The 27,778-nt window shown below is 37.5% G+C and overlaps 1 protein-coding gene across 2 annotated transcripts in view; it reads right to left on the bottom strand.

Moving 5' to 3' along the window:
* cdh24.S (cadherin 24 S homeolog) overlaps window positions 1–27,778 on the bottom strand; it is a 65,734-nt gene that overhangs the window by 32,785 nt on the left and 5,171 nt on the right. For both annotated transcript variants that reach the window (XM_041580195.1, XM_041580194.1), the window contains exon 2: window positions 26,291–26,668. In XM_041580195.1, coding sequence (XP_041436129.1) covers window positions 26,291–26,518 — 228 coding nt within the window. In that variant the 5' untranslated portion in view covers window positions 26,519–26,668. The remainder of the gene's footprint in view (window positions 1–26,290; window positions 26,669–27,778) is intronic.

The raw sequence follows: 27,778 nt of genomic DNA, 5'->3' as shown, positions 1-27,778 counted from the left end.
CAAATGCACTACGGAGGTTGAGCAGTGCATGTCCCAGCTGGAGGACGTTGCTGCACCGCTACCTGCAGACCTGGCCCAGATCAAATAGGAACTCTCCGGCATGGCTGATACGGCCAATGATTTGGAAAATTGACTGCAACAATGTGAGGTTGGTTGGACTCCCAGAGGGGGTGGTGGTCAAGGCCCCTGAGAAATTCATAGAGGACTGGCTTCAGACCACATACAGGTCAACCTGTTTGGTTCTAGTTTAGCTGACACCTGCCTGGACCTAATCTCTCTGCTTCCCAATAGAGCGGGTAAACTGCCTCTGACACTGCAAGGACTACCAAATACCCCACCTCTATCATGGGCCCTCCCACACTAATTTCCTGGAACACCAGGGGCCTCAACTTGAAGTTCAAGCGCATTTCGCTATTTGATTATGTAAAACTATTTAACTCCTTGCCCTATTCCTTCAAGAGACCTACCTAATAGGAGAAAAACTACTAGCTCTTAAAAAACATTGGCATACCTCCCAACATTTTTGAAATAGAAAGAAGGATAAAAAGATTTTGACAACGCCCATTTTTACAACGCACCCTAATTACCATGTTTATTTAACAAAATTTGGTAGGTTATAAAAGTTTGAACACATTTCTGTGGTTTTTATGTGTTATTACCGTTTTGCTAATGAAGGCGAATTGCCCTTTAAGCTGCAAGGCAGTTTCCCCAAGAGACCTGTTTATCTTAAATTGTTACAATTACAATTATTTTGTTACTTATCTTCATTTGTTACAAAAGTATCCAAGTGCACCTGGTGGCTGTTCTGGGCTCTCTGCCAAAAGCCAATTGAGTTAGAAACTTTGTATCTTTTTCTGGCTGTTCAGTGCAGGAGATCAAATAGAAAGTCAAGACATTTCAGTAACAATCCGGGACTGTGGGCTGAGCTGGCAAAATAGCGACTGTCCCGCTCAAAATGGGACAGTTGGGAGGTATGCATTGGGTAGCACATTCCGATCATGCCACATACTCAGTTTACTCTAGAGGAGTGTTTATATTAATTTGTAAAGATCCTTGTCACCAGATTGCCGCTATAATTCACCCCTTGGCCCAAATTAGAGTAAACAATATCAACTCCAAGGCCTTTCCTTTGTCCTCTTGCTGTGGCCATAGAGCCCTTAGCCCTCAAGCTCTGTCAGATAACAACATTACAAGGGTTTTGCATAGGTGCCTTAAGGGTAAAACTACACGGACGTTTTCTGCATGATCGGACGCGCTGCTACAAAATGCCGGTGTCAGATCGCATGCAACAGAAATCAGGTAAGAGATAGAAATGTGGGATGAAGTCGAAGCTTTGATCTAACGCGACACGACTGCTGGATACAGTGTCTGCATCCGACAGTTGTGTCACAACGGCTCAATGCTGCGACTGTATCCGACAATACATTCACTTACCTTATTTCCGTCGCATGCGATTTGACGCCGGCGTTTTGTTGCAGCGCATCGGATCGCGCCAAAAACGTCCGTGTAGTCCTACCCTAATGCAGATGATTTGCTGCTGTTCCTAGCTGACCCTAACCAGTCACTAGAAAACATTTTGCAAGTACTAGATGATTTCAGGATTTCTCTGGGCTAGCTATGAACAGAGAGGAATCAGTGATCATGCCATTGGACCCCCTCCCAACCCAGGCCGATACAATTAAAGTTAAATACCTAGGTATTAATATCACCAAGGACACCACTTCCTTCACAGTGAACAACCTAAAGCTAATCCTGGCACGGTTTAAGTAAGCTCTCACAACATGGACTAAACTCCCGATGACCATTTGGGGGCGGGTAAATAAGTACAAAATTATATATTAGCCAACATTTCTATACGTGCTGTTGAATTTGCTGGTGCAGGTCCCACCCTCCTTCTTCAAGAGAGTAACCTCTTTACTTATCCCCTTTTTATGGGACAATAAACCACCCAGGCTCTCATGAATATACTTAACATCACCCATTGATGGGGGCCTCAGTCTCCCCACGTTTTCCTTTACTACATAGCAGGCCAGCTATACCATGTCCATATGTGGTTTCACCCTGATGAGGGAAATCCAAACAGCATGCTACTGGGTAAATTGGTGGGCTCACGTGAGGCACCCTGAAATGTCCACTATAGAAACTTTATGGATTATGGATCAATTCCAAACACACCCCGCACCTCGCATAGAGACTAGCATGCAAGTTTTCAAAAGTGGTTGCACCCATCCAATACCCTCACCTACTTCTCTGGAAGAACACAAACCTCCCCACCTGTGGGAGCTGCAGGACTTCCAGTACTGGCCTCAATTGAAGATCAGGTTCCTTAGTGACCTACTGGTAGACTCCAAATTCCCTACTTTGGACTAACTTTAAGCAACAAACTGCCCAACAAACAATCCAATGGTTCAGGTATATCCAGTTTAGAGAGGCTTTTCTGAGCACAATTCTCTTCCCTTCAGATTACATATGCAACCCCCATGTTTAAGGAATCACAATGGGATGATAGAAAAGACAAACTGGTCTCTAGGCTCTATAGAGCACTGATAGTCTACCTTCCTGCCCCATTCGAGAAAGCCCAGCAAAGGTGTCAGGCTGCTGTCCCATCACTAGATTCAGATGACTGGAAAGAGGCCATGGAGGGTCTCTATGATTTCTTGATCTATAACAGGGATCAACTTATTCAACTTAAGTTTATTCACAAACTGTACTGTACACCAGTTACAGTAAATTAAAGAAGTTTGGCAGATCGGCTGAAGCCAGATGCCCCAAATGTCAGCAACCAGATACTGCATTTTATCACATGGTTTGGGAGTGCCCGCAAATCTCCTAGTTTTGGTCTAGGGTAATAGGGTACCTGTAAAAGCAGATGGCATTCCCTGGGGCCTGCATGCTGGAAGTGTGCTTACTGGGTGTAGTGGAGGGCATACTCCCCCTAGTTAGGACTAGAATCCTTATTAAAATTGTCATATACTATGCTAAGTAATTCATGGTCATGAAGTGGACATATGAAGCTAGAGGATGTCCCAAAAAATTTGAGAAAATATTGTCCCCCTGGCTGGAGATACACCCAGAATATGAGCCCCATGACCCCCACACCTGTAATCCATGCTTGATCTTTTGGTATGAGCTATGGTAATTGTGTACCACCTGAATGTTAACTTGTATGATTTAAAGTAAAAGGAAGGGCTAAAATTAAGTAAGCTTTATCAAAAAGGTCTATATAAATACACCAGTAAACTCTCAAAGTAAAGCTTCTCTCTGTCAAAAGAAACACCACATTTCTTTCCTTCTATAGTGTACACATGGGCTTCGATATCAGACTTCCTGTTTTCAGCATAAACCTCAAGGGCTAGGACTTGAGCATGCTCAATTTGCTCTTCTCCCCCTCCCTGCTGTAATCTGAGCCCAGAGTACTGTATGAGTAAGCAAGGAGAGACTCGGGCAGGAAGTGATGTCACACCACGCTGCTATGGCTGCTGCTATCCTAAACAAACAGAGATAGTTACATAGTTACATAGTTAAATCGGGTTGAAAAAGACAAAGTCCATCAATTTCAACCCCTCCAAATGAAAACCCAGCATCCATACACACACCCCTCCCTACTTTCACATAAATTCTATATACCCATACCTATACTAACTATAGAGTTTAGTATCACAATAGCCTTTGATATTATGTCTGTCCAAAAAATCATCCAAGCCATTCTTAAAGGCATTAACTGAATCAGCCATCCTTGTCAGACCTACATTGTTTGGGGGTATAGTTTTCCTTTAAGTCATAGTTTCATGTTGTCTTACGGTTCATGCTATGAAACTTCATAGCAGGCCTCCCTTTGGTTGTTGCACCTATACGTGCAGACTGTTGCAGCAGTTGAATTACATGCAACTGAAAGGAATGTAAGTGTGTGTACATGCCCAAGTGTCACAGATATAAACTGTGCCACTTACTCACTGTTTTCTAACCCTATTTTGGCCTCCTGTTCCTTATGCAAAATGTAGTGCCTAATTGCAACAAGAACAATAACACTTGAATTCTGGTCTGGGGAGGGAAGTTGCATTTTGGGTAAATATATGGAGCACTGTGAATTTGAACTTTTTAAATGAAACCTATGTTGTTTATTATTTCTGTTCCTTAAAAGTTTATGAAGAATTTAATGTTTTATGAGTTTATTTCACTTCTGCACACAATTTACCAATTTAAAAATGCTTAGGTTTCATGATTAAATTGGTTGCAATATTAATGAATTGTTTTAGAAAGAAAAGGCAAGCTATTTGTTAAACAGACTTATTAAACATTTACTAATGTTTGGGTGCATTTTTTTATAACTGTGCCACTTCTCCATTAAAAGATTTGCCTACCCTGTTGTAGTGTGCAGGTGAAATGCAATAAAGGTACACCTAGGCTAAACTAACAGGCCTGCAATTTATAAAACTGAATTAAATAAATGTATGAAAAGCAGAACTGCAAAATGATTTAAAGTCATAAAGCTGCTACAATGACTAATGAAATTAAGCATCCATAAAAAGCGAAGCATGGAAAAGCAGCAAATATAATTCTGCTGCAGCATCAACTATTATTAAATCACCATTATACTGCATCATCCGGATAGTCTTTTTCTGTGCCTGTCTATAAAAGTTACAAAGGGGCGTAGAAATGGGTTACTGTATGAAAGAAGGAAATGGTTGGGTTAAGCCCTAGTAGATCGCACACAATTAGTGATAATGACACTTCCAGGAAACAGACACACTTATATAAGTAATGTGTTGGAATGATTACAGTTCTTGGATGCCATCTATATACATATATATCAAAATTATGAAAATGGGATAAGCATAGTAAGCAGCAGAGGCAAAATTTATCAGAACCAGCATCCACTGAGGCTCCACTTCCTGCTTCTTCTTTCTTCAAATTTTCCAGGGCCAACGCATGCACAGTTGAACAAAATAGCCTACTTTTTAGTTAAAGATCGGCTTTTCGTTTTACTGCGCATGCGCAGCCTCGCAAATAAATAGGTAGATGGAAAAGGATCATTCCGTGGTGCTCACTGGTATAACCCCAGGCCGGTGCAGTTTTCTGCAGATAGGAGCACCGGCCCGGGGTTTCAGGTAAGTTAATACAATCACTTGGGTGTGCCTGACATTTTGGCACCCCAAGTGCTGCAAGCCTTTCCTTCTCCTTTAAAAACAATTTATTGTGGAAAACAAACATGGTGAACTCTCGCCCGTATTTGCATATTTTGAATATATTGAGGTATTAGTATAATCATTGATATAATTATTTTCGTTACTAAAAAGGTGTGGCCTTCTAAAGAACATGGACCTGTCACCTAGACATAAAAAGCTGTATAATAAAAGTCTTTTTCAAATTAAACATGAAATCCAAGTTTTATTTTCTATTAAAGCATTCATAGCTCATTTAAAAATCTCAGCTGTCAATCAAATATTGCCTGCCCCTCCTCTATGCCTTAGGCTGAAGGAAACAAAAGTCAAATAATTTATACAGCGTAATTAAAGTTAATTTTGCGGACTAATGTGATGAAATAGGATTTGGAACATTATTTTTGGGTGATGGGTCCCCTTTAACACAGTGATTCAATGGTTGGATTTTAAATTGGTTAGATGTTATTTTTTAGACTGATTAGGATAATTTCTTATGTTAGTTGATCAATATCCAGGGGAGAAGGTTATAACATCAATAATGACTGGTATAGCATGCATGCATAGGGTGGGGTTTAAGCATTATTATATTTTACATATCCATCCATTCGTGGATGTCTCTACATATTTCTGTTCTTTGTATGTTCCAGTCTGTGGACATTTTGCATTTGGCTTTGTTTCAGTTTACTTTACTGCACTGTGGTTCTAGACCTCCTTTAGATAACTTAAGCTAGCTGGCATGGTCCAGGGATAACCTTACAAAATCACATGTGTATACTGAGCCGATAAAAATGTAAAGTTAAAGGAGTATGAAAGCTACTGAAGCAGTTTATTGCCAAAAGATTAGCCACAATAGCGCAAGCTATAACACTATATTTATTCTGCAGAATGCTCTACCATACCTGAGTAAACAGCTTTAGAAGCTTTCTCTGTTTGTTTAAGATAGCAGCTGCCATATTAGCTTGGAATGACATCACTTCCTGACTGAGTCTCTCCCTGCTCGCTCATAGCTCTGGGCTCAGATTACAGCAGAGAGTGGAGGAGCGAGGGGAAAAGGAAGCAAACTGAGCATGCTCAAGCCCTAACCCTGGAGGTTTATGCTAAAAACAGGAAGTCTGATACAGAAGCCCATGTGTACACAACAGAAGGAAAGAAATTTTGTGTTTCTTTTGACAGAGGACTCAGATCAGCATTACTTTGAGGGTTTACTAATATATTCATATAGACCTTTCTGATAAAGCTTACTTAATTTTAGCCAGTCCGTCTCCTTTTTAAGAAGTGAAATGCGCATAAATTAAATAATACATTGGAGGTATAGTAAGAACATATTACATAAAGTGGCATCTAGGTGGATATACTTCCACCTCAAGTAATGAAACCACTAATATATAGGAAAGAACACTTTAATATAGGTATAAATACAAGTAGAGAAAAACACTAAAATCAATGCAATTCCAGACATGCCTTACCTAATTCAGGCTAGCTGGCATGGCCCAGGGATAACCCTATAAAATCACACATGTATATTGAGCTCATAAAAATTTATAGTTAAGAAGAGAAATGCTCATAACTTAAAGGGATACTGTCATGGGAAAAAACATTTTTTTCAAAAAGAATTGTTTAATAGTGCTGCTCCAGCAGAATTTTGCACTGAAATCAATTTCTCAAAAGAGCAAACAGATTTTTTTATATTCAATTTTGAAATCTGACATGGGGCTAGACATTTTGTAAATTTCCCAGCTGCCCCAAGTCATGTGACTTGTGCTCTGATAAACTTCAATCACTCTTTACTGCTGTACTGCAAGTTGAGTGATATCTCCCCCTTCCCTTCTCCCCCCAGCAGCCAAACAAAAGAACAATGGGAAGTAACCAGATAGCAGCTCTAACACAAGATAACAGCTGCCTGGTAGATCTAAGAACAACACTCAATAGTAAAAACCCATGTCCCACTGAGACACATTCAGTTACATTGAGAAGGAAAAACAGCAGCCTGCCAGAAAGCATTTCTCTCCTAAAGTGCAGGCACAAGTCACATGACTTGGGGCAGCTGGGAAATTGACAAAATGTCTAGCCCCATGTCAGATTTCAAAATTGAATATAAAAAAATCTGTTTTCTCTTTTGAGAAATGGATTTCATTGCAGAATTCTGCTGGAGCAGCACTATTAACTGTTTTCTGATGACAGGATCCCTTTAAATAATAAATGAGATGCATAATAAGGACATATTACATAAAGTGGCAGCTAAGTGGTTATACTTCCACCTCAAGTTGAGAAATCACTTATGTATAGGAAAGAACACTTTTAATTTACATACAAATACAGCACAACATTAAAATCAATACAATTCCAGACCTGCCTTAACTAATTAAGGCTAGCTGACATGGCCCAGGGATAACCCTACAAAATCACATGTATACTGAGTGCATAAAAATGTATAGATAAAGCAACCACCCAGCTGCCATTTTATATAATATGTTCTTACTATGCACCTTATTTATTATTTCATTAATGGGCACTTCACTTCTTAAAGGAGAAGGAAAATCATCCTGCACTTGGGGGTGTCAAACGTTAGGCGCCCCCTTGTTATTGTATTTACTTACCTGAAACCCCGGGCCAGCGCTCCTATCAGCAGAAAACTGTACCGGCCCGGGGTTATACCAGTGAGCACCACGGAATGATCTTCTTCCTGCTTCCTCTTTCTTTGCATGGTTGTGCATGTGCAGTAGAACGAAAAGCCAAACTTGAACTAAAACGTCGGCTATTTCGTTCTACTGCGCATGCGTTTGCCCCAGGAAATTTGAAGAAAGAAGAAGCCGGAAGAAGTGGTGCTTGCTAGAAAAACCCCGGGCCGGTGCAGTTTTCAGCTGATAGGAGCACCGGCCTGGGGTTTCAGGTAACTCAATACAATCCCTTGGGGGTGCCTAACATTTAGCACCCCCATGTGTAAACAGACTTTCCTTCTCCTTTAAGAAGTGAAGTGCTCATAAATGAAATAATAAATTAGGTGCATAGTAAGAACATATTATATAAAGTGGCAGCTAGGTGGTTGTACTTTCACCTCAAGTTGGGAAACCACTATGTATAGGGAAGGACACTTTTAATATAAGTATAAATCCAAATACAGAAAAACACTGCCAATAGACTAAACTTGATGCTATGTCTATGGATACAAATTTTTTATCCGAACTGCCAGACAGCTACATATGAGACACAACGACAAAAAGTATGTGTGTTACTTCACTCCCTTCCGCTGGCATCCCTGTCCATGCTTTGCCTCTGCTATAAGTCCAATGGCACCAAGAATTAAACAAAAGAAACAAGTCTGTAGCCAAGGGTGAGTTTCTACACTTGAGTGTGGTTAACCTCACCAGGTTCTCATATAGGAGGGAGTGTAATAAAAGTCACAAGGAGCAAAACAATTAGCAGAAATAAGAATAAAAAGTATAATTTCCTAACGTAATACTCTTCCTTAAACTGTTATTGCATTGTAAATGTTAATTGCACACTTTTAAGACGTGCTTGAAGGTGTCGTAATCTTTTGGAGCAAACATAACTTTTTCAGTAAGAAGTTTTATTACATTCACTGCACACTGGCGCTAACTATAAGATTCTCAAACCTTCTTCCACTGTCGGAAGTGGTCGCTAAACAGTTTCTGGGTTCACAAAAGCTATATTAAATTCTCACAAAGGCAAATTTGTTCGCACAGAGGCATAACTTTTCAACTTTTATTACATTCCCCCAATAGAGTGCTAAAACATTCTCATGTACAACAGAAAGAAAATAACTGGGTACTAATGAATGTGGAATTCTCATTTTTACAACAAAACAAAATAACCATAATTATAGATGCAACAATTTATTTTCCACTTTAGAATGTTTTTTTCTATAATGAAAAAAATTGTTGGACTCTTAATCCTTGTTGATGCCATTGGGCATTCAATTTTTTTGGGCAGATGGAGCTCTGTGTACAGCATCAAGGTGTTTGTCTGCTCAATTAACACATTCATCTTCACTGAATTTATAGTTGGTTCACATTTGTTTTGTAAGTTTGCTAACAATTCAAACTGATGGAAAGTTTATTTGTATTCATGTCTATCACTTGCTGCTTTACAATATCTAATGCCTGTTTCAGTCCAAATTAATCATTTTGTTGTGTCTGTCCTGTCACTGTCAAATCTTGCACCATATTATATAAAGTATGAATCCAAGGCGCACAATGAGATCCTCTGCATGCAGACTAAACAGTGGGTCAATCAAACGCCATGTTTAAAATCTTCAAAGCTTTATTTAAAAATTGTTAAAATCACAAAAGAAAGTCACTTCATCAGAAGTCATGACTTTTGTGATTTTAACAATTTTTCAATATAGCTTTGAAGATTTGAAGATTGACCCACTTTGGAGTCTGCATGCAGAGGATCTCATTGTACACTTGGATTAATACTGAATTTTCTCCGGGAGCCAGAAGGGAAGTGATCCGTATGCTATGGTGAGACATTTTCCTTTACTTCATGCTAATACAGTGTTTGCTTCTTTAGTGATTGAAACAAACCATATTATATAAACGCTCACCAGGGGTATTCACACTTCTTGTCCTTGTGTCATCTTTTTGTAGTTTCTCTTGCCTGTTCCACTGTGCCTTTCCTGTTTATCTCCAGCCGTACCATGTTATTAGGGTAATAATGACCCTGTCCTAGATTTTTTTTAAAACTTAACCCCCCTTCACTTTAAGGGGCATATTTATCAAGGGTCAAAATTTGAATTCAAAAAGACCAACCAAAATTAATTTGAAGGTTTTTTTGGTCTAATAGGGTAGTTTTCGATCCGTATTTGGCCGTATTCAAATCGTACGAATTGAAGGAATAGCGCATTCGATCAAATGCTATTCAAAGTTTTTCCCAAAAAGAACCTTCCATCAATTGACTCCAAATAGGTTCCAGGAGGTCCCCCATAGGCTAAAACAGCATTTCGGCAGGTTTTAGATGCCGAATGGTCGAAGTCGAATTTTTCAATATTCTAATTTTTGCATTTTTTTTCGAATCTAATTTTGAAGTACAGAAAAAGTACAGAAAAAATAGCTCGGAATTTGATTTTTTTTTTTTATTCGAAAATTCACCTTGAGCTTTCATAAATCAGCCCCTAAATGTTAAGAAATAAAGTCTCAGAAATATAAAAACATACAATTAGTTGATGTCTCTGATTATATTGTAGGGATATGGTCTAGGGGTCATTTGATAAACACCATAGTCAAACGTGACACTGAATTCTGTTTTTGCAGAGTCACAGCTACGTTCACAAAAATAAAGCTCTTGAAGTGACTTATTTTTCACTCTAGACTCAGGAAGTAATTGGATCGACCCCATTATTTGAATGGAAGTCAATTTACGAAACATTTGGTGGCATTTATTATTCTTAAAGCACTTTCAATCATGGTTACTTCTTCTTGGATCCTTCTTTATGCACTGATTATATATAGGGATATACAGAGAATTGCTTGGTAAGAATGTCTCTGCTCTGCAGAGCTTACAATCTAAATACAGTCACAGTTAAGTGATTTCATCACAAATCATCCCTTTATATTGATAAAATAGTTTTTCAACTGTAGCAGGACATTTTCCCGTATACAGGGAGATCATACCGTCCAATCTTGAACCGTTTTCTTGAAACACTGGCAAGAATAAGCAGCACAACTAATGGTCAAGGTAGCAGGAGGTGTCCTGCCTGTACATTTACTCACCATGCAGCAATATCCTGCTGATATGCACAAATAAAGAAATCATTTAGACTGTTGGCAATCCTACATTGTAGCCATTAGCAATGAATGCACAGAACAGTGCTTTTTTTTCAAAGAAAAAGAGTATGTTTTGTCTTAAATATAAACAGGGCACTCAATTAAAGGAGAACTAAAGCTTAACTAAAGAAGTAGGATAGAAATGTTGTACATTATGTTTTGGGCCCAAGGCAACCACAGCCCGTTAGGGAAGATCTGTGCCTCCAAAGATGCCCCAGTATCTTCTTTTCTGCTAATTTCACTGCACATGCTCTGTGCTGCTGTCACTTACTGAGCTTATTGACCGACACAATATACAGTACACATAGAATATAAATGTCACAATATAAGGCTGATTAGTAATCAATACAGATAATTACTACATGGCAGCAAAGAAACCATTGCAACTAGCATCAGAATTTAATAATCAGCCCTGTAGCATCATCTTATATTACAGGCCTGCTTGATAATTTGCGACAACCCCTAAGCTTAGCTTCTCAACAGCTGCTCAGAGCCCACTGAGCATGTGAGTGTCGCAGACACTTTGAAAGATGGTGACCCCCTGTGACAAGCTGGTGCAATAAGTTCAGTATATAAAATGTGGCATTTTTAGCCACATTTATTTTTAGGGTTTAATTCCCACAAAGGAGAAAGCTTCCAACTGTGGTTGTGTTGGGTGCACCAATGGTCTCCCCATATTCATTCTGCTTTTATATGTTTGCTCCCTCACTAAGATTCGTAGTTGCGCCAGCGTCCGCTTCGCCGCACTTTGCCAGGCGTATTTTCACCTGCGCTACGCAAATTCACTAAAATCTGAAGTTGCGCTCAGGGGAAGCGTAAGGTTGCAAAGTTGCACTAGCGTTAATTTGCCAAGCAAAGCGAAGTTACGCTAGTGATGCTTAATTTGCATACAGCGCCAAATTGACGTTACAATGGAGGGATATGTAGCATCACTACACAGCAAATACATTTTTTATTTTGCCCTACACATGTGCCCACTGTATAGTTAAGTTGCCATGAGTTAGGAAATGTAGGGGGGAAGGAGGGTAGCCCCAAAAAAAATTTCGATCTTTTTCAGCCTATCGCCCATAAAAAAAGAAAAAACGCCAGCGTTTTTTGGGACTTAGAAAAATGTTTAACTTTTTTTTGAAGCAATCCCTATCTACTCTATTGCACTTCGCCTGGTCTGAGGTGGCAAAGGAAGTCTGGCGTAAAAGGTAGCGTTCAGAAAAATGCGCGCATCAGTGAATTTGAGTAGTTACGTCCGTTGCGCAAATGCGCCAGGCGTAAGGGTGCGAAGTAACACTAGCGAATTTACGCCAGTGTTCGTTAGTGAATCCAGAATTAATGAAAATGCGCTACGCTAGCGAATTAACGCTAGCGTTAGGTGCTTTGTCCTTTAGTGAATTTGCCCCTCTATGTCTTCATTCTATCCATAATTTTTCATTTCTGCATTCCTTCCTCTAACTTCTTCCCTTTTTAATCTGGTATTTGCTTTGTTCATCAGTAATCATTATAGATTATTGCCCAATTGTCATTTTGTGGCATTTTTGTATGAATCATTGTGGTTATGGCACACACACTTGAGCGCACACACACACACACACACACACACACACACTTATCACTATTTACTTGTTCATAGACAGTTCTCAGTGTTTTGTCTTTTCCATTGGGAAAAATAGAAATACAAAACAACTCATGTTCAAATATTAACCCTTCTTATGTGGAATTCTGGGCAATAATTAGCAGCACCCCAACTGGACAAGGTGTCAGGAGGTCGCCTGCCTATACATTCACTCACTATGCAGATAGCTCTTGTTGATGAAAGATGAAGAAATAAAGCAGAATTCTGTCAATCCTACTGCAATCCTACATTGCAGCCATTAGTGAACAGAACAGCAGCAACAAAAATGCTTTCCTTATTTGAGGTTTATTCATCCAACTTTTTAATATATTGAGCACTTAGTCTATTTTAGATGTTTAGAAGAACAAAAGTTAAATAAAAGTAATTGTAGTCTGCTGCATCGATACGTTAAAAAGAAATAAAAACAACAATACCCTTTATCAACGTGCCAAGAAAACCTATTCAAATTTGATGGCATTGCATTGCTGCATAAGAGCTGAATTTAATCGTGGCTCTTCATCAAGCTCCGTGCAGTGATGCAATAATCCTGATTCTCTGTAGGCCTCAGTTCAGCTGAAACGGGGAGCAAGATTAATAGCTTCTCCATAAAATGTCCCCACACTGTGAGATTTTAAATAGCAGAGGGAAGAACACACGTCAGATGATTAATTATCAGGCCAGAAGGAATGACAATGACATTTAAATAAATACTTTTCATTGTGCAATTTTAGGAATACACACCCAAAACGTAAGTATCTTTTAATGTAATGGGATTGCAAAATGATCCCACTGAGCAGAAAATAAATGACCCAGTTAGGATACGGTTGCCTAGGAATGATTCTGTGACCTGCTTATGGACCGCATGCGATGGAGATAATTACTTGAGTATTAATCCCTGTTTGCACTAAGGATATTGTGAACAGGCAGCTCACCCTGTGGCTTCACTGAGGATTCGTTGGTGCGGAGACCAGGCCCTGATAGAAATAACGGTGAAATTATACGTGGACAGTAGTTGGCAGTGGCAGATTAATGAAATGAGAGGACCCTAGGCTACAATTTCCCAGGTCCAGCTAAGCTACTCCCACTCCCAAAAGTTTAGAAATATAAATATAACAACTAATCAGGCTCATGAGTGCACATGAAGACAAGGGCCCACGATTTAGCTTTTTTCAATTATTAATTGTATTATTACTTTTTTATCTGTGCTGCTGGGCTTAGGTCCGGTTATTATTATTCTTCCAGCAGGTGATGCCATGCACTCTGCCCGCCTGGACCCAGGCCTAGCAATGCAGATAAAATGTAATTTATTAAAGAAAATAAAATAAAAATTAATTTTGAAAACGCTAGATGGGCCTTAATCAATTTAGGGTAGCATATTCATTAATCCGCCCATGGTAGATGGAATTCATAGTAAGGTATATTTAGGGGCACATTTACTAAGCCCGAGTGAAGGATTCGAATGAAAAAAAACTTTGAATTTCGAAGTATTTTTTTGGGTACTTCGACCATCGAATAGGCTACTACGACCTTCGACTTCGGTTTGCGCTAAAATCCTTCGAATTCGATATTCCAATTCGAAGGACTTTACTTCGAAGGTTGAATTCGAGGGTTTATTAACCCTCGAAATTCGACCCTTGATAAATCTGCCCCTTATTGTCAAAAGCCAAACCTAAAACTGTATGTAAAAATATATATTGCAGATAATGGTTTAGCTCATGTTCTTCAAACATACAAGCGAAGTGCACAATCATGTACTAGTTGAAGCATATCAAATAACCCAATGTCTTTAGGTCGATAATGATCCATTCCTAATTTTTTTTTTTAAATCTAACTTCTCTTCACTGTAAATGGGAACATGAAAAGAAGGTCTCGACAATGTCAGTGGATCATTATCAACCTAATGACATGGGGTTGTTACTGCTGTTCTGTGGATCGGTAGGCCATATTGAACACAGTTTTAGAATATAGCTAATGTATGTATGTAATTACTGAGAGCAAATCGATTAAAGATTCAATGATGCAGGAATGTGCCTAGCGGGTATTATGCAATTAATGGCTAGCTGTGCACCATTGATATGGATTGAAGATCTCTTTTTTATTTATAGAAACATCTGCCTTATTTTATAAAGCATTAACGTTCTTTCAATCATGTAGAACTTTTCCCAATAAAGTTTAGGTTTTTCCCATGTTACTCCCTCTATCTATATCATTTTTATGTATGTGACAATTACTTTTTAAGGGAAAATCCTGCCTGTGTAGTTTTTACACTTGACTTTACAAAAAGGAAGTGGGGGAAAGTAATAAAAGTCATATTGGAAAAATATGTACAATTTGAATAATTGTTTCAGTTGTGTGAACAATTTATCCTTTGCGAACAAGACATTCTGTATTTTATAGTTTGCATCAATGTGCAACGTGTTTAAGAAATGTCTTACCTCAAAATTCATTATTTATGCAAAATCATTTTGTTAAAGAGGATCTTCACTCAAAATTAGTTTTTGTATACTAAGAAAATGATGTACTGTGTTGATTAATGTTGGGTTATTGCCACATTTATATATTTGTATATATATTTTCCGTTATCCGGAAACCCGTTATCCAGAAAGCTCTGAATTACGTAAGGCTGTCTCCCATAGACTCCATTTTATCCAAATAATCCAGATTTTTAGAAATCATTTTCTTTTTCTCTGTAATAATAAAACAGTAGCTTGTTCTTGATCCAAGTATTAATTAAGATATAATTAATCCTTATTGGAAGCAAAACCAGCCTATTGGGTTTATTTAATGTTTAAATAATTTTCTAGCAGACTTAAGGTATGAAGATCCAATTTACGGAATTATCCTTTATCCAGAAAGCCGCAGATCCCAAGCATTCTAGATAACAGGTCCTATACCTGTAATATGGAGTCATTGTGAACATCTAGGGGCCGATTCACTAAGCTCGAGTGAAGGATTTGAATGAAAAAAATTCGAATTTCGAAGTATTTTTTGGGTACTTCGACCATCGAATTGGTTAAATTCGTTCGAATTCGAACGAAATCGAACGAATCGAACGAAAAATCGTTCGACTATTCGACCATTCGATAGTCAAAGTACTTTCCCTTTAAAAAAACTTCGACCCCCTACTTCGGCAGATAAAACCTACCGAAGTCAATGTTAGCCTATGGGGAAGGTCCCCATAGGCTTGCTAACCTTTTTTTGATCGAAGGATTTTCCTTCGATCGTTGGATTAAAATCGTTCGAATCATTCGATTCGAAGGATTTAATCGATCAATCGAACGAAAAATCCTTCGATCGATCGATCGCAGGATTAGCGCTAAATCCATTTCAATTCGAGGGTCGAATTTCGAAGTATTTTTAACTTCGAAATTCGACCCTTAGTGAATCTGCCCCCTAATGTCAGTTCATAAAATGATTGTTGTTAAATCTACCTAAAAATATATAACCCCTCTGAATTCTCTATATGTTTCCAAAATATATATTGCATTCTTGGCTTACCTTACACAAACTTAGGGTGGTTTTGTTTACCTGGATTGAAGCATCAATCATAAATAATGGTATGCACTACCGGTATTTATATTTTGGGGGTCTCTACATGACACAAAGTTTAGATGATTAACTAGATTATTAAGTCATTTACTAAACTATGTGGCATATTGGGTAGTAAACAATATAGAAGACACAGTACCCATAGTTATATTGGTTTTCTTTCTATAACAGAGCATATGGGAGATAGTAAGGTGTGAATTTTGATTTGATCCACTTTTTTGTTTTAATGTATTTGTGTACAAAAACTCTTTAAATATTTTCCAAAAATATATGGATTTGCGAAGTTACAGTAACTTACTGTTTCAGGCTTTTACTACACACAATAAATGCAGGCATGCCATGTAGTTGGACAAGTCTACGCATATTGCATCTTTCATCTTTTTTTCCCAACATGTGGGAGATAAGATATATTAAATGCAACCTTCAAATAGATTTTCAGAATTTTGTAAAAAAAAAAGACTAATTTAAGCAGTTAACTGGCAGTTAGGCACATAAAAAAAAAAAAAGGTTGAACTTGATGGACGTGTGTCTTTTTTCAGCCTTACTTACTATGTTACTATGTTACTATGTTACTATGTTAAGCAAAGGTTCACAATTTGGGAATTTGGGGCCCCTCCACAATTTTTCCCCCCAGGCTACCACTTCAGTGCAAAATTGTGCTTCCTCTTTAGTTACACTACTGCTTTAGAGCTTAAAGGCATTTTCTCAATATGAATTCTAAAAAGAAGCAACATTTCCAAAATGATATGGTTTTTTTGCTGTTCTGAGTTTTTGACACATAAAAGTCCATAGCCATGGACAACTATATGAATTTTTGGCAAATAATAAATGCCTTTGTGAAAAATTGCCTGGAAGTGAAAGAGTTCAGCATATGTAGAATACCAATTAACACATGTTTGGGGAGCAGATTCTAATAAAATGAGGGCACTATTTGCAAGTAGTTTGTGTGTTCTCCCATTGTGTGGGGTTTTCTTTGACAACTCTAGTTTCCTCCCTCATGCCAAAAAAAATAGTAGAAAGTCATGATGAAATTAAGCCTAGCGAGTCTTGTCATTGTGATAGGCACCTTATATATATAGGGCACTGGGGGAGGCACTGATGTGAATGATGTATAATCTCTATAAGACATTGCACAATATGATAGTGCCATATAAATAAGTTGAAATAATGATTTCATACATAGAAGTCAAGAGAGCTCTTATGCAGGTTGGAACCATAAAAATCTGGGCTGTGGGCCACAAACTGGACAGCCCTGGATTAAAATATAGGAATTCCTATTTCTAGAACCAGCCCAAAACATATTCTCTTGCAGCTCAGTGCAAACAAAAATGCTGTGCAAAGACATCCTATTGTTTGTGGAGCTATTTCAGAGGCTAAATAATTATATGAGAACAGTATTAGTGACAACAGGGCACAGAATACTTTGCCTTTATTAAATCTTGTTTGTCCTTGAAAGGAAGCCCTACACATGAATTTTATTTATGTTAAAGATGTCTCATTACATTAAATGATAGGTGTAATTATGAAAAAAGTGTTAATGCTTCTCTTGAAGGATGTTTGCTGTTCTGTGGTGCGATCTCAATGCCAGTACTATAGTAATGATCTGCAGTAGTTTATGTCGCCTGCAAGGTCTCTAACAAAGGCAGGGCATGGTGTTTGCTAGCTTTTAGCAGTCCTAAATGGATAATCATCACAGCTGCCATAAAATTACTTTAGGATCCACACTTCCATTTATACCACCTATTAAGTGATTCAGCTGCAAAGCCAGGACAGATGGAAATGTGTGTTAGACTTTATGCAGTTTCACAGTATTGCTTCTCTTCTCTCTCTTTTCTAAAATAGTTTTTCTCTAATACTTTTAACATGGTTTTCCTATAACTGCATCCATCAATATTACTGTAGCCCTGAAAATTTTGATTCTGGTGATAATTATGTACCTAATCTAAAGGCCCCATCAGCCTTTGTTATTTTTTATGTGGAATAAAATCTATCTATCTATCTATCTATCTATCTATCATCTATCTATCTATCTATCTATCTATCTATCTATCTATCATCTATCTATCTATCTATCTATATATCTATTATCTATCTATCTATCTATCTATCTATCATCTATCTATCTATCTATCTATATATCTATTATCTATCTATCTATCTATATATCTATTATCTATCTATCTATCTATCTATCTATCTATCTATCTATCTATCTATCTATCTATCTATCTATCATCTATCTATTATCTATCTATCATCTATCTATCTATCTATCTATCTATCTATCCATTATCCATCTATCATCTATCTATATTTCTATCATCTATCTATCTATCTATCTATCTATCTATCCATTATCCATCTATCATCTATCTATATTTCTATCTATCTATCTATCATCTATCTATTATCTATCTATCATCTATCTATCTATCTATCCATTATCCATCTATCATCTATCTATATTTCTATCTATCTCTATCTATTTATCTGTATCTATCAGTCTATCATCTATCATCTCTCTATTGTATCCTCTAACATGTTTGTCCTAGGAGTGAAAAATACAGCACTTATGCATTAATTCCACCTCTTACTCTAGTTAGGTTTGCCCTCCTATGCATTGCTTTAGTCGCTCTCAGGGGGAATCAGCCCCACAATTTGGGAACCCGATTGTAATTTAAAGTATGTTTTGCTTCTCTTCTCTCTCTTTTCTAAAATAGTTTTTCTCTAATACTTTTAACATGGTTTTCCTATAACTGCATCCATAAATATTACTGTAGCCCTGAAAATTTTGATTCTGGTGATAATTATGTACCTAATCTAAAGGCCCCATCAGCCTTTGTTATTTTATGTGGAATAAAATCTATCTATCTATCTATCTATCTATCTATCTATCTATCTATCTATCATCTATCTATCTATCTCTGTCTGTCTGTCTATCATCTATCTATCTATCTATCTATCTATCTATTATCTATCTATCTATCTATCTATCTATCTATCTATCTATCATCTATCTATATATCTATCTATCTATCTATCTATCTATCTATCCATTATCCATCTATCATCTATCTATATTTCTATCTATCTATCTATCTATCTATCTATCCATTATCCATCTATCATCTATCTATATTTCTATCTATCTATCTATCATCTATCTATTATCTATCTATCATCTATCTATCTATCTATCTATCTATCTATCTATTATCTATCTCTGTCTGTCTGTCTATCATCTATCTATCTATCTATCTATCTATTATCTATCTATCTATCTATCATATATCTATATATCTATCTATCTATCTATCTATCCATTATCCATCTATCATCTATCTATATTTCTATCATCTATCTATCTATCTATCCATTATCCATCTATCATCTATCTATATTTCTATCTATCTATCTATCATCTATCTATTATCTGTCTATCATCTATCTATCTATCTATCTATCTATCTATTATCTATCTATCTATCTATCATCTATCTATCTATCTATCTATCTATCTATCTATCTATCATCTATCCATTATCCATCTATCATCTATCTATATTTCTATCTATCTCTATCTATTTATCTGTATCTATCAGTCTATCATCTATCATCTCTCTATTGTATCTATCTATCTATTATCTATCTATTATCTATCTATCTATCTATCTATCTATCTATCTATCTATTATCTATCTATCTATCTATCTATCTATCTATCTATCTATATATCTATCTATCCATTATCCATCTATCATCTATCTATATTTCTATCTATCTATCTCTATCTATTTATCTGTATCTATCAGTCTATCATCTATCATCTCTCTATTGTATCCTCTAACATGTTTGTCCTAGGAGTGAAAAATACAGCACTTATGCATTAATTCCACCTCTTACTCTAGTTAGGTTTGCCCTCCTATGCATTGCTTTAGTCGCTCTCAGGGGGAATCAGCCCCACAATTTGGGAACCCGATTGTAATTTAAAGTATGTTTTGCTTCTCTTCTCTCTCTTTTCTAAAATAGTTTTTCTCTAATACTTTTAACATGGTTTTCCTATAACTGCATCCATAAATATTACTGTAGCCCTGAAAATTTTGATTCTGGTGATAATTATGTACCTAATCTAAAGGCCCCATCAGCCTTTGTTATTTTATGTGGAATAAAATCTATCTATCTATCTATCTATCTATCATCTATCTATCTATCTCTGTCTGTCTGTCTATCATCTATCTATCTATCTATCTATCTATCTATCTATCTATCTATCTATTATCTATCTATCTATCTATCTATCTATCATCTATCTATATATCTATCTATCTATCTATCTATCCATTATCCATCTATCATCTATCTATATTTCTATCTATCTATCTATCTATCTATCCATTATCCATCTATCATCTATCTATATTTCTATCTATCTATCTATCATCTATCTATTATCTATCTATCATCTATCTATCTATCTATCTATCTATCTATCTATCTATCTATTATCTATCTCTGTCTGTCTGTCTATCATCTATCTATCTATCTATCTATCTATCTATCTATTATCTATCTATCTATCTATCATATATCTATATATCTATCTATCTATCTATCTATCCATTATCCATCTATCATCTATCTATATTTCTATCATCTATCTATCTATCTATCCATTATCCATCTATCATCTATCTATATTTCTATCTATCTATCTATCATCTATCTATTATCTGTCTATCATCTATCTATCTATCTATCTATCTATCTATCTATCTATTATCTATCTATCTATCTATCTATCATCTATCTATCTATCTATCTATCTATCTATCTATCATCTATCCATTATCCATCTATCATCTATCTATATTTCTATCTATCTCTATCTATTTATCTGTATCTATCAGTCTATCATCTATCATCTTTCTATTGTATCTATCTATCTATTATCTATCTATTATCTATCTATCTATCTATCTATCTATCTATCTATCTATTATCTATCTATCTATCTATCTATCTATCTATCTATATATCTATCTATCTATCCATTATCCATCTATCATCTATCTATATTTCTATCTATCTATCTCTATCTATTTATCTGTATCTATCAGTCTATCATCTATCATCTCTCTATTGTATCCTCTAACATGTTTGTCCTAGGAGTGAAAAATACAGCACTTATGCATTAATTCCACCTCTTACTCTAGTTAGGTTTGCCCTCCTATGCATTGCTTTAGTCGCTCTCAGGGGGAATCAGCCCCACAATTTGGGAACCCGATTGTAATTTAAAGTATGTTTGAAGGTGTTCAGCCATTAGGACTTTAAGTAGCTATATAAGCTACAAAGAGATGTGTTCCTTGGTAACTGTCCTGGGATATCAAAAAATTGGCAGCGGCTGTAGGTAGTAAGACATTTAGGACATATTGATTTCAGTCTTACTGTACTAGCAACACTTTTACTAGTAACAGTCAGAGATAACTTATCAGAAGGGTTTGACTTTCAAAATGCAGGTATGGGGGGAAGTAGGCAGTAACAGTAGGGCAAAAGTTAGGGCAATGGCAATGTTGGAGGTATCTCCAGCATTACAGCTCTAGCGATAGCTACACATCTAGCAGCCCATAGAAAGTAGGCAACATTTACTGCTCAGATGTTCAGAAGCAAATATCTATGAGCAATATACAAGTTGTTTTTGGATTATCAATTTAAGTACCCTCCAGCAACTGAAGGCTCTTGTGTTTTACTTGTTTGAAGGCCAGATAAAGAATGGGGTCCTGCCTTCTCTTCATACAGACCAGAGTAGCTGGTAAAATCTTATGCAGTTACTTATGCAATCTTATCCAGAAGTTTATTAAGCCCACAATAAACCTACAGTTCCTTATGCCAATAAAACCAAGGTACGGTAGCAACCCCTGCAGTTGCAGTGGAAAAGGCACCATGGGTGAAAAAGATACTGGCACAATCAAACAGTCACTATTAGTGAACACAATCGTAGTACTGGTTATGTTTTAAAATCATTCCTCTTACTATATGGGTCAAAAGATATATTTGCATAGGGGCACATTGCCTAGTACAATGGCAGTGTGCAAAAGTGTTGAAAAGCACAAAAAAATTGGATGTTGCAGATTCTTCATAATTTCACCTGAAAAACTTCTACACCAAAGAGCCTGAATGGCAGTACTCCTTAAATGGAAATGCACCCTCCAGCAAGCAAAGTGTTGCGGCAAAGACTGAGAGGGTGCATGGGAACGATTACATTGGATTAAGGATGCACTTTGGGAACAATTATTAGGAATGCCAACTCACTCATAACTATTTCTTGTATGTGTGAAATGTCACAGCGGAGCTCAAACAGCTGTAAACCTTTTAGGTGCATTCTTCCCAGAATGTAAGTGCCTATCACCACATAGTGTCTGATTGAGATATGAACAGATTAATGAAGCTAAGAGCCAGGCAGTAAAGTGATCACGCAACCTCATTAGGCTTGATATACCTTTCAGTTATTTACATGAACTACACAGAGGTCAGAACCCAAACTTTTTCCTAGAAAAACACTGGCAAACAAAATTCCAAAAATTGCAGAGTTTCACTTGCTTGGAAATGTTTGCAATTCCAAGTGTTTTCATTGCTGTTCTTTTCCCTGAAAATGATGGCAATTTAAACACCTTGGCAGGAGAAGAGCTGACTATGGCTACATAGTCATGTTTCAGTGGTACATATAGCCAGGACCTGCAGGGAACAGCAAGGGACAGGCAGATACTGCTTGAGCAAATACATTTAAAAATAACTTAAACAGCACTTCTTAGAGGGCTATGTGTCTGCACAAAAACACCAGCACAGGTCTCTAGCAGGGAATATTTCTTTACTTGGGACAATGGATGCTGAATGGGACGAGGTTGAACAAGTTAACTTCATATAACTTCATCTTGTTCTTGTCCCCAACCTGCACATTTGCCCCTTCAACTCCCAGTGAAAGATTTACCCTGCACCAGGCCCGGACTGGCAATCTGCGAGTTCTGGCAAGATGTGCTGCTATAAGGTCCCATAGACAGTCACTATTTAGTGGGATGGTGGATGACTATTTGGGCCTCTGTGTACTTGGAATGTCAGAGCCTATTTTGACTTCCAGTCCAGACCTGCCCTGCACCAGCATATAAAGAATGAAAATGATAAAGCTGCACTTATGTGGCCAAGATGTAAGAAATTACCTGATCAAATTGCACAGAGTCGCTATAAACATTTATCTTATAAAATGCCTTCTATAAGATATTGGTGACAAGGGAAATCCATGAGAAGGGATGAAAAGAAGTTTTACCATTGAACTCCCTGTTAAAAGAAGGCAAGCTGAAGTGATTGTTAAGTAAAATCAAGGATTATTTCAACAACTACCAACTTTGGGGTCAGGGATGAATCTTTCCCAGGTTTGTGAGAGTTTGTTTTCTTTCATCGGCTTTGCTTACCTTCATCAGCACAGAGAAGGTTTTTGCAAAGACTGACCTTTACGAATAAAACAAAGATTCCTGCTGGCAAACTTGCCTTTATTGGCATCCTTTCTACTTTGATACAAACTGCTGCAAAGTAAGCTCTTGAGTTCCCTACTGCTTGATCTTTCCATGAAGGATTTGATAGACTGCTTAATGGACTACTTAAATGGAAAATGACTACCAGAGTTAGCAGGGTTAGGTAACACTAACTCAGAAATGTCTTGATAAATCAGATAAGAGCGAAAGAGGTTTTGCCAGTGCTGTACCTCTTTACATAACACAGTATGGATCCATAGAAACAGTCAACCATGTCAGAGGAAGCCAATTAAGTAGAAACCAATGGGGATCAATACGTCTTGAGAGGAATATTTTATCAAGGTACGTGATCAAAGACAGTTTTCCTATACTCTTGTTTGCATGTCCCTTCACAAATAATTAGTACTGGGGGGCGGGGGAGGTCTGGTGATACTAACATTCACACAACAGATGCAAGTGCTCTACTACAGCATGATTAGTAAGTTAAGTATTAATGCTTATGTGAAGATCAGCTATTTCAACCTGCTCACAGAAAATTAATTGTCTAAATGACATTTTCACCACAAGATGCAATGAGCAATTTTTTGATTGGTTTCTTCATCCAATGAAGATATCACGACCAATATGAAACAAATGTAAGATTTTCAGTATGTGTACAATAGACTGCCATAATTGTAAAAGGGATAAAAAGTTGTGCCGCATGTAGAGTGGCAACATTTTTGTGGACCCCCTAAATACCATGTCCATTTTACAAAATGTGGCATGCTTTGGAGAATCTGAACACATTACTGGGGGATTTAGGGTCACATTTTATGTGTTAGAACAGTTTTGCTAATGAAAGCTGTCAGTCACAGTACTCCCAAGAGACCTGCTTATCTTAAACAGTCACAATTGTATGTTTTCTTATCTTCAATAGTTATAATTGTATCTTACTGCAGGTGCTGAGTATACTGGGCTCTATGCCAAAAAGCCTCTTAAGTTTTAAAAACTTTTAATCTTTTTCTGGTGTAAGACTGCAGGCAAAGCAGTCAAAATCGGGACTGTTCCGCAAAAAGTGGGACAGTTGGTAAGTATAAAAACGTTTTGCCTTTTATTACATTTGGGGGTAACCGTTCACACCTCACCGTTGTCTGTAATTTTGGTGTGTGCACAAAAGGGTTAATTTGACCATTATTGCAAACAATATTATAATATACACAGCAGCTGTTAAATATGCTTGAGCAATAAGAGGTGCAAAATAGTGAACTTAGTTTTTCATGAACCATCCTTTCACCTGCAACAGTCTGCCATTCTATTTGATCAATCAAACCATAGCAATCTAAAGAATATGACCAATTGCAACAAAACATGTACTAAGGGCAGAGACACAGGCGATTCAGGGAGATCAGTTGACCAGCAACAAATTGCCTCTTCTTCGGGTGACTTATCTTCCAGCAATGCCTTCCTGCCGGCTAGAATCTAAATCGCTGGCTGGATGGCACTTTGAGCGCTTCAATTTCAGAAGTCGCCCAAAGTTTTCTTGTGAGGCAACTTCGGGCGACTTCAGAAAACAAAGTGATCCGATTGTGCCATCCCGCTGGTGATTTAGATTCTAGCCGTTGGGAAGGCAGTTCAGGAAGATTAGTCGCCTGAAGAAAACACGATTTGTCGCCAGGTGACTGAATCTCCCTGAATCTCCAAATGTGTCTCTGCCCTTAGGCCTTTCAGAGTTGTTGAGCCATCCTTTTACCTCCAAATGACACACCCGCCTATCTGACCAATCACATTCCACCAATCCTTAGTTAAGTAGAACTATTAAAAGGGGGACTGTGGAAAAAGAGATACATGGACCTAGGGGTTTTCAGAGGTGCTCAGTTTCAATCACATGTTAACTCTACAATGACATGGCTGCTACCTGATCATTGAGATTGGACCATTCTATAATATTGATAATGGGCTCAGCAACACATTGATGGAAAGTAGAAACCATATACCTAGAGATTTTTAAAGGTGCAGAGCTTGGTGGATTTAGGGTGATAAAACATTCAAGCATACTAGTAGGGTCTCTCAAGTTGTGAGGTTAGCTTCACACATTTTTACTTCTTGGGAGGAGCTTAAGAAAAACTCCAAACTCCAATTCCATGGAAAGAGCAGTTACGGGCCTTTTGTGGCTTGAGTGATTTTTCAGCAGTTGGGTGATAAATAGTTGGGAATTTCCCATATTCTTTTTCAGTGGCAATTACCTGGACCCAAGGGGTCTGGTGAAAGTTGCTTAAAAATGCAGCAGTGTTTTTGAGCAGCAGATACCTGACCCACAAATGTATCTGAAGGTCCAGGCAGTTCCCATTAGAATGGATATGGGGTGTATTATGTGACCCACCTACGGAGCTGGAAATCATTCAATTGACAAAATACCCTTAATCAACATGTGTGCCATTGCCCCTAAAATGCCATTCGCCAATTTTTGCACTTAAGTGAAATATTTTACTGAAATATAAATCCTAAAGATTTCCTTTATATTTCTAAAATGAAACATTCCTGTATCATTTGCAGACTCTGTCTCATTTTAAATTTGCTAGTGATGTTTTACAGAAGCATGCAAGACATTGATAAAAAAAAACAAAAAAAAAACATTGGTCTGTAGGGTGTAAATAAAGTTAGCATTTTCAAATAAAAGGTACTTACCCTCCCAATAAGAACAGGCTCTGGTCCTGTATACTCCTCTATTACAAAGAACTGATTCCATACCCAGCTGCGCTTGGTCCTGAGGGGAGGACTGTGACCCGATGAAAGGAATGCTGGCGGGACACCATTAACATTGAGTCCAGGAGACATCTCCCCCATTAAAAGGACTGATGAGAGGCAGCCCCAGAGGAGGAGACAGAAGAAGGAGGACAAATAGATGGAAGGCATGGGGCATATAAGGACCCCACTGTTGCAGAATTTATTAGAGGTCACAAAGGGTTGTGACTTAAGTCACGGCTCCCGGGATCTTCCATGTGGATAAATAATGGAATAATCGATATGTAGTTTATCCCATGAATCACAAGACTTGTAAAATCCCTGAAATAAAAACACAAGTGTTAAATTTCACATTGATAAGCATTGTGACTCTGTTTTGCATTTATTCACTAAGTCTGTGTGTCACAGGGTTTTTAGATAACTGCATATGAAGAGTATAGGACTGCAGTCTGTTTCTTGTTGTTTTTTTATTTGTAATATTTAATGTTAGACCTTACAGTGTTACTTTTGAGCCTAAGTAGTTCCTAAGCTCCTTGTACATCATCTATATCTCTCTATCTATCATCTATCTATCATCTATCTATCTCTCTATCTATCTATCTATCTATCTAACATCTATCTATCTATCTATCTATCATCTATCTATCATCTATCTATCATCTATCTATCTATCTACAGCCCCTTTTATGTTCTGTTTGGGCCCTGTAGACCAAAAGTGGCCTTGCTTTTCCATCAGTTCTGGTTATAACCTGTCTGCAGTTCTTTCTTTCCATGGCTCACTATAGCTCTCCCTTTGAGTCTCTCTCTTTATATTACCACTGCTCTTCAAACTGTTTCTTTCTATCTATATTTTTCCTTCTTAAATTCAGCCTTCTAGCATTTCCTCTGCCTACCTCTCCTTGCCCTGTGCTTTGTTAGTTATTTCCCCATTTGGATTTCTCTGCATACAAATTGTACCATCTGTCTCTCATCTCCAGCTCTTTGCCTTTCTCCTTCCCCCCCATCTCCCTTCTCGCTCTCCACTCTCCCATCTCTCTTTGTATGCCCATCATGTTCAACACTTTACGCTTTACTGCAATAAGAAGAGGATAAGAAATCATAGGGAGAGAAACTGTGAGAGGAATAAGACAGAGGGGGACAAAGTGAAGTGAGGGAATGTGAAATACATTAAAAAAAAGATTATGTAGGAGAATATGAAACATTAAAGGACACAAGGACAGGGTGGGGTATTAATGAGACAAGTGAATGCAGAAAAAACATGAACTTGGTGCAGGGGAGAAGGCATCTCTTTGGACACAATTTGTCTTTCACTGCAGAAGTTCTCCTGCTTCCAGGGACCCACATGGCCATCTGGTGGCACATCACAATGATTATATCTCCTGCCGTATCTCATCAGAGACTTGAGGATATGATAGTGAACAAGGAGAATCC

The sequence above is a fragment of the Xenopus laevis genome, chromosome 1S (assembly GCF_017654675.1).
Source record: "Xenopus laevis strain J_2021 chromosome 1S, Xenopus_laevis_v10.1, whole genome shotgun sequence".
Taxonomy (NCBI): domain Eukaryota; kingdom Metazoa; phylum Chordata; class Amphibia; order Anura; family Pipidae; genus Xenopus; species Xenopus laevis.
The sequence above is the reverse complement of the archived record's forward strand: the minus strand, read 5'-3'. Positions and strand labels throughout refer to the sequence as shown.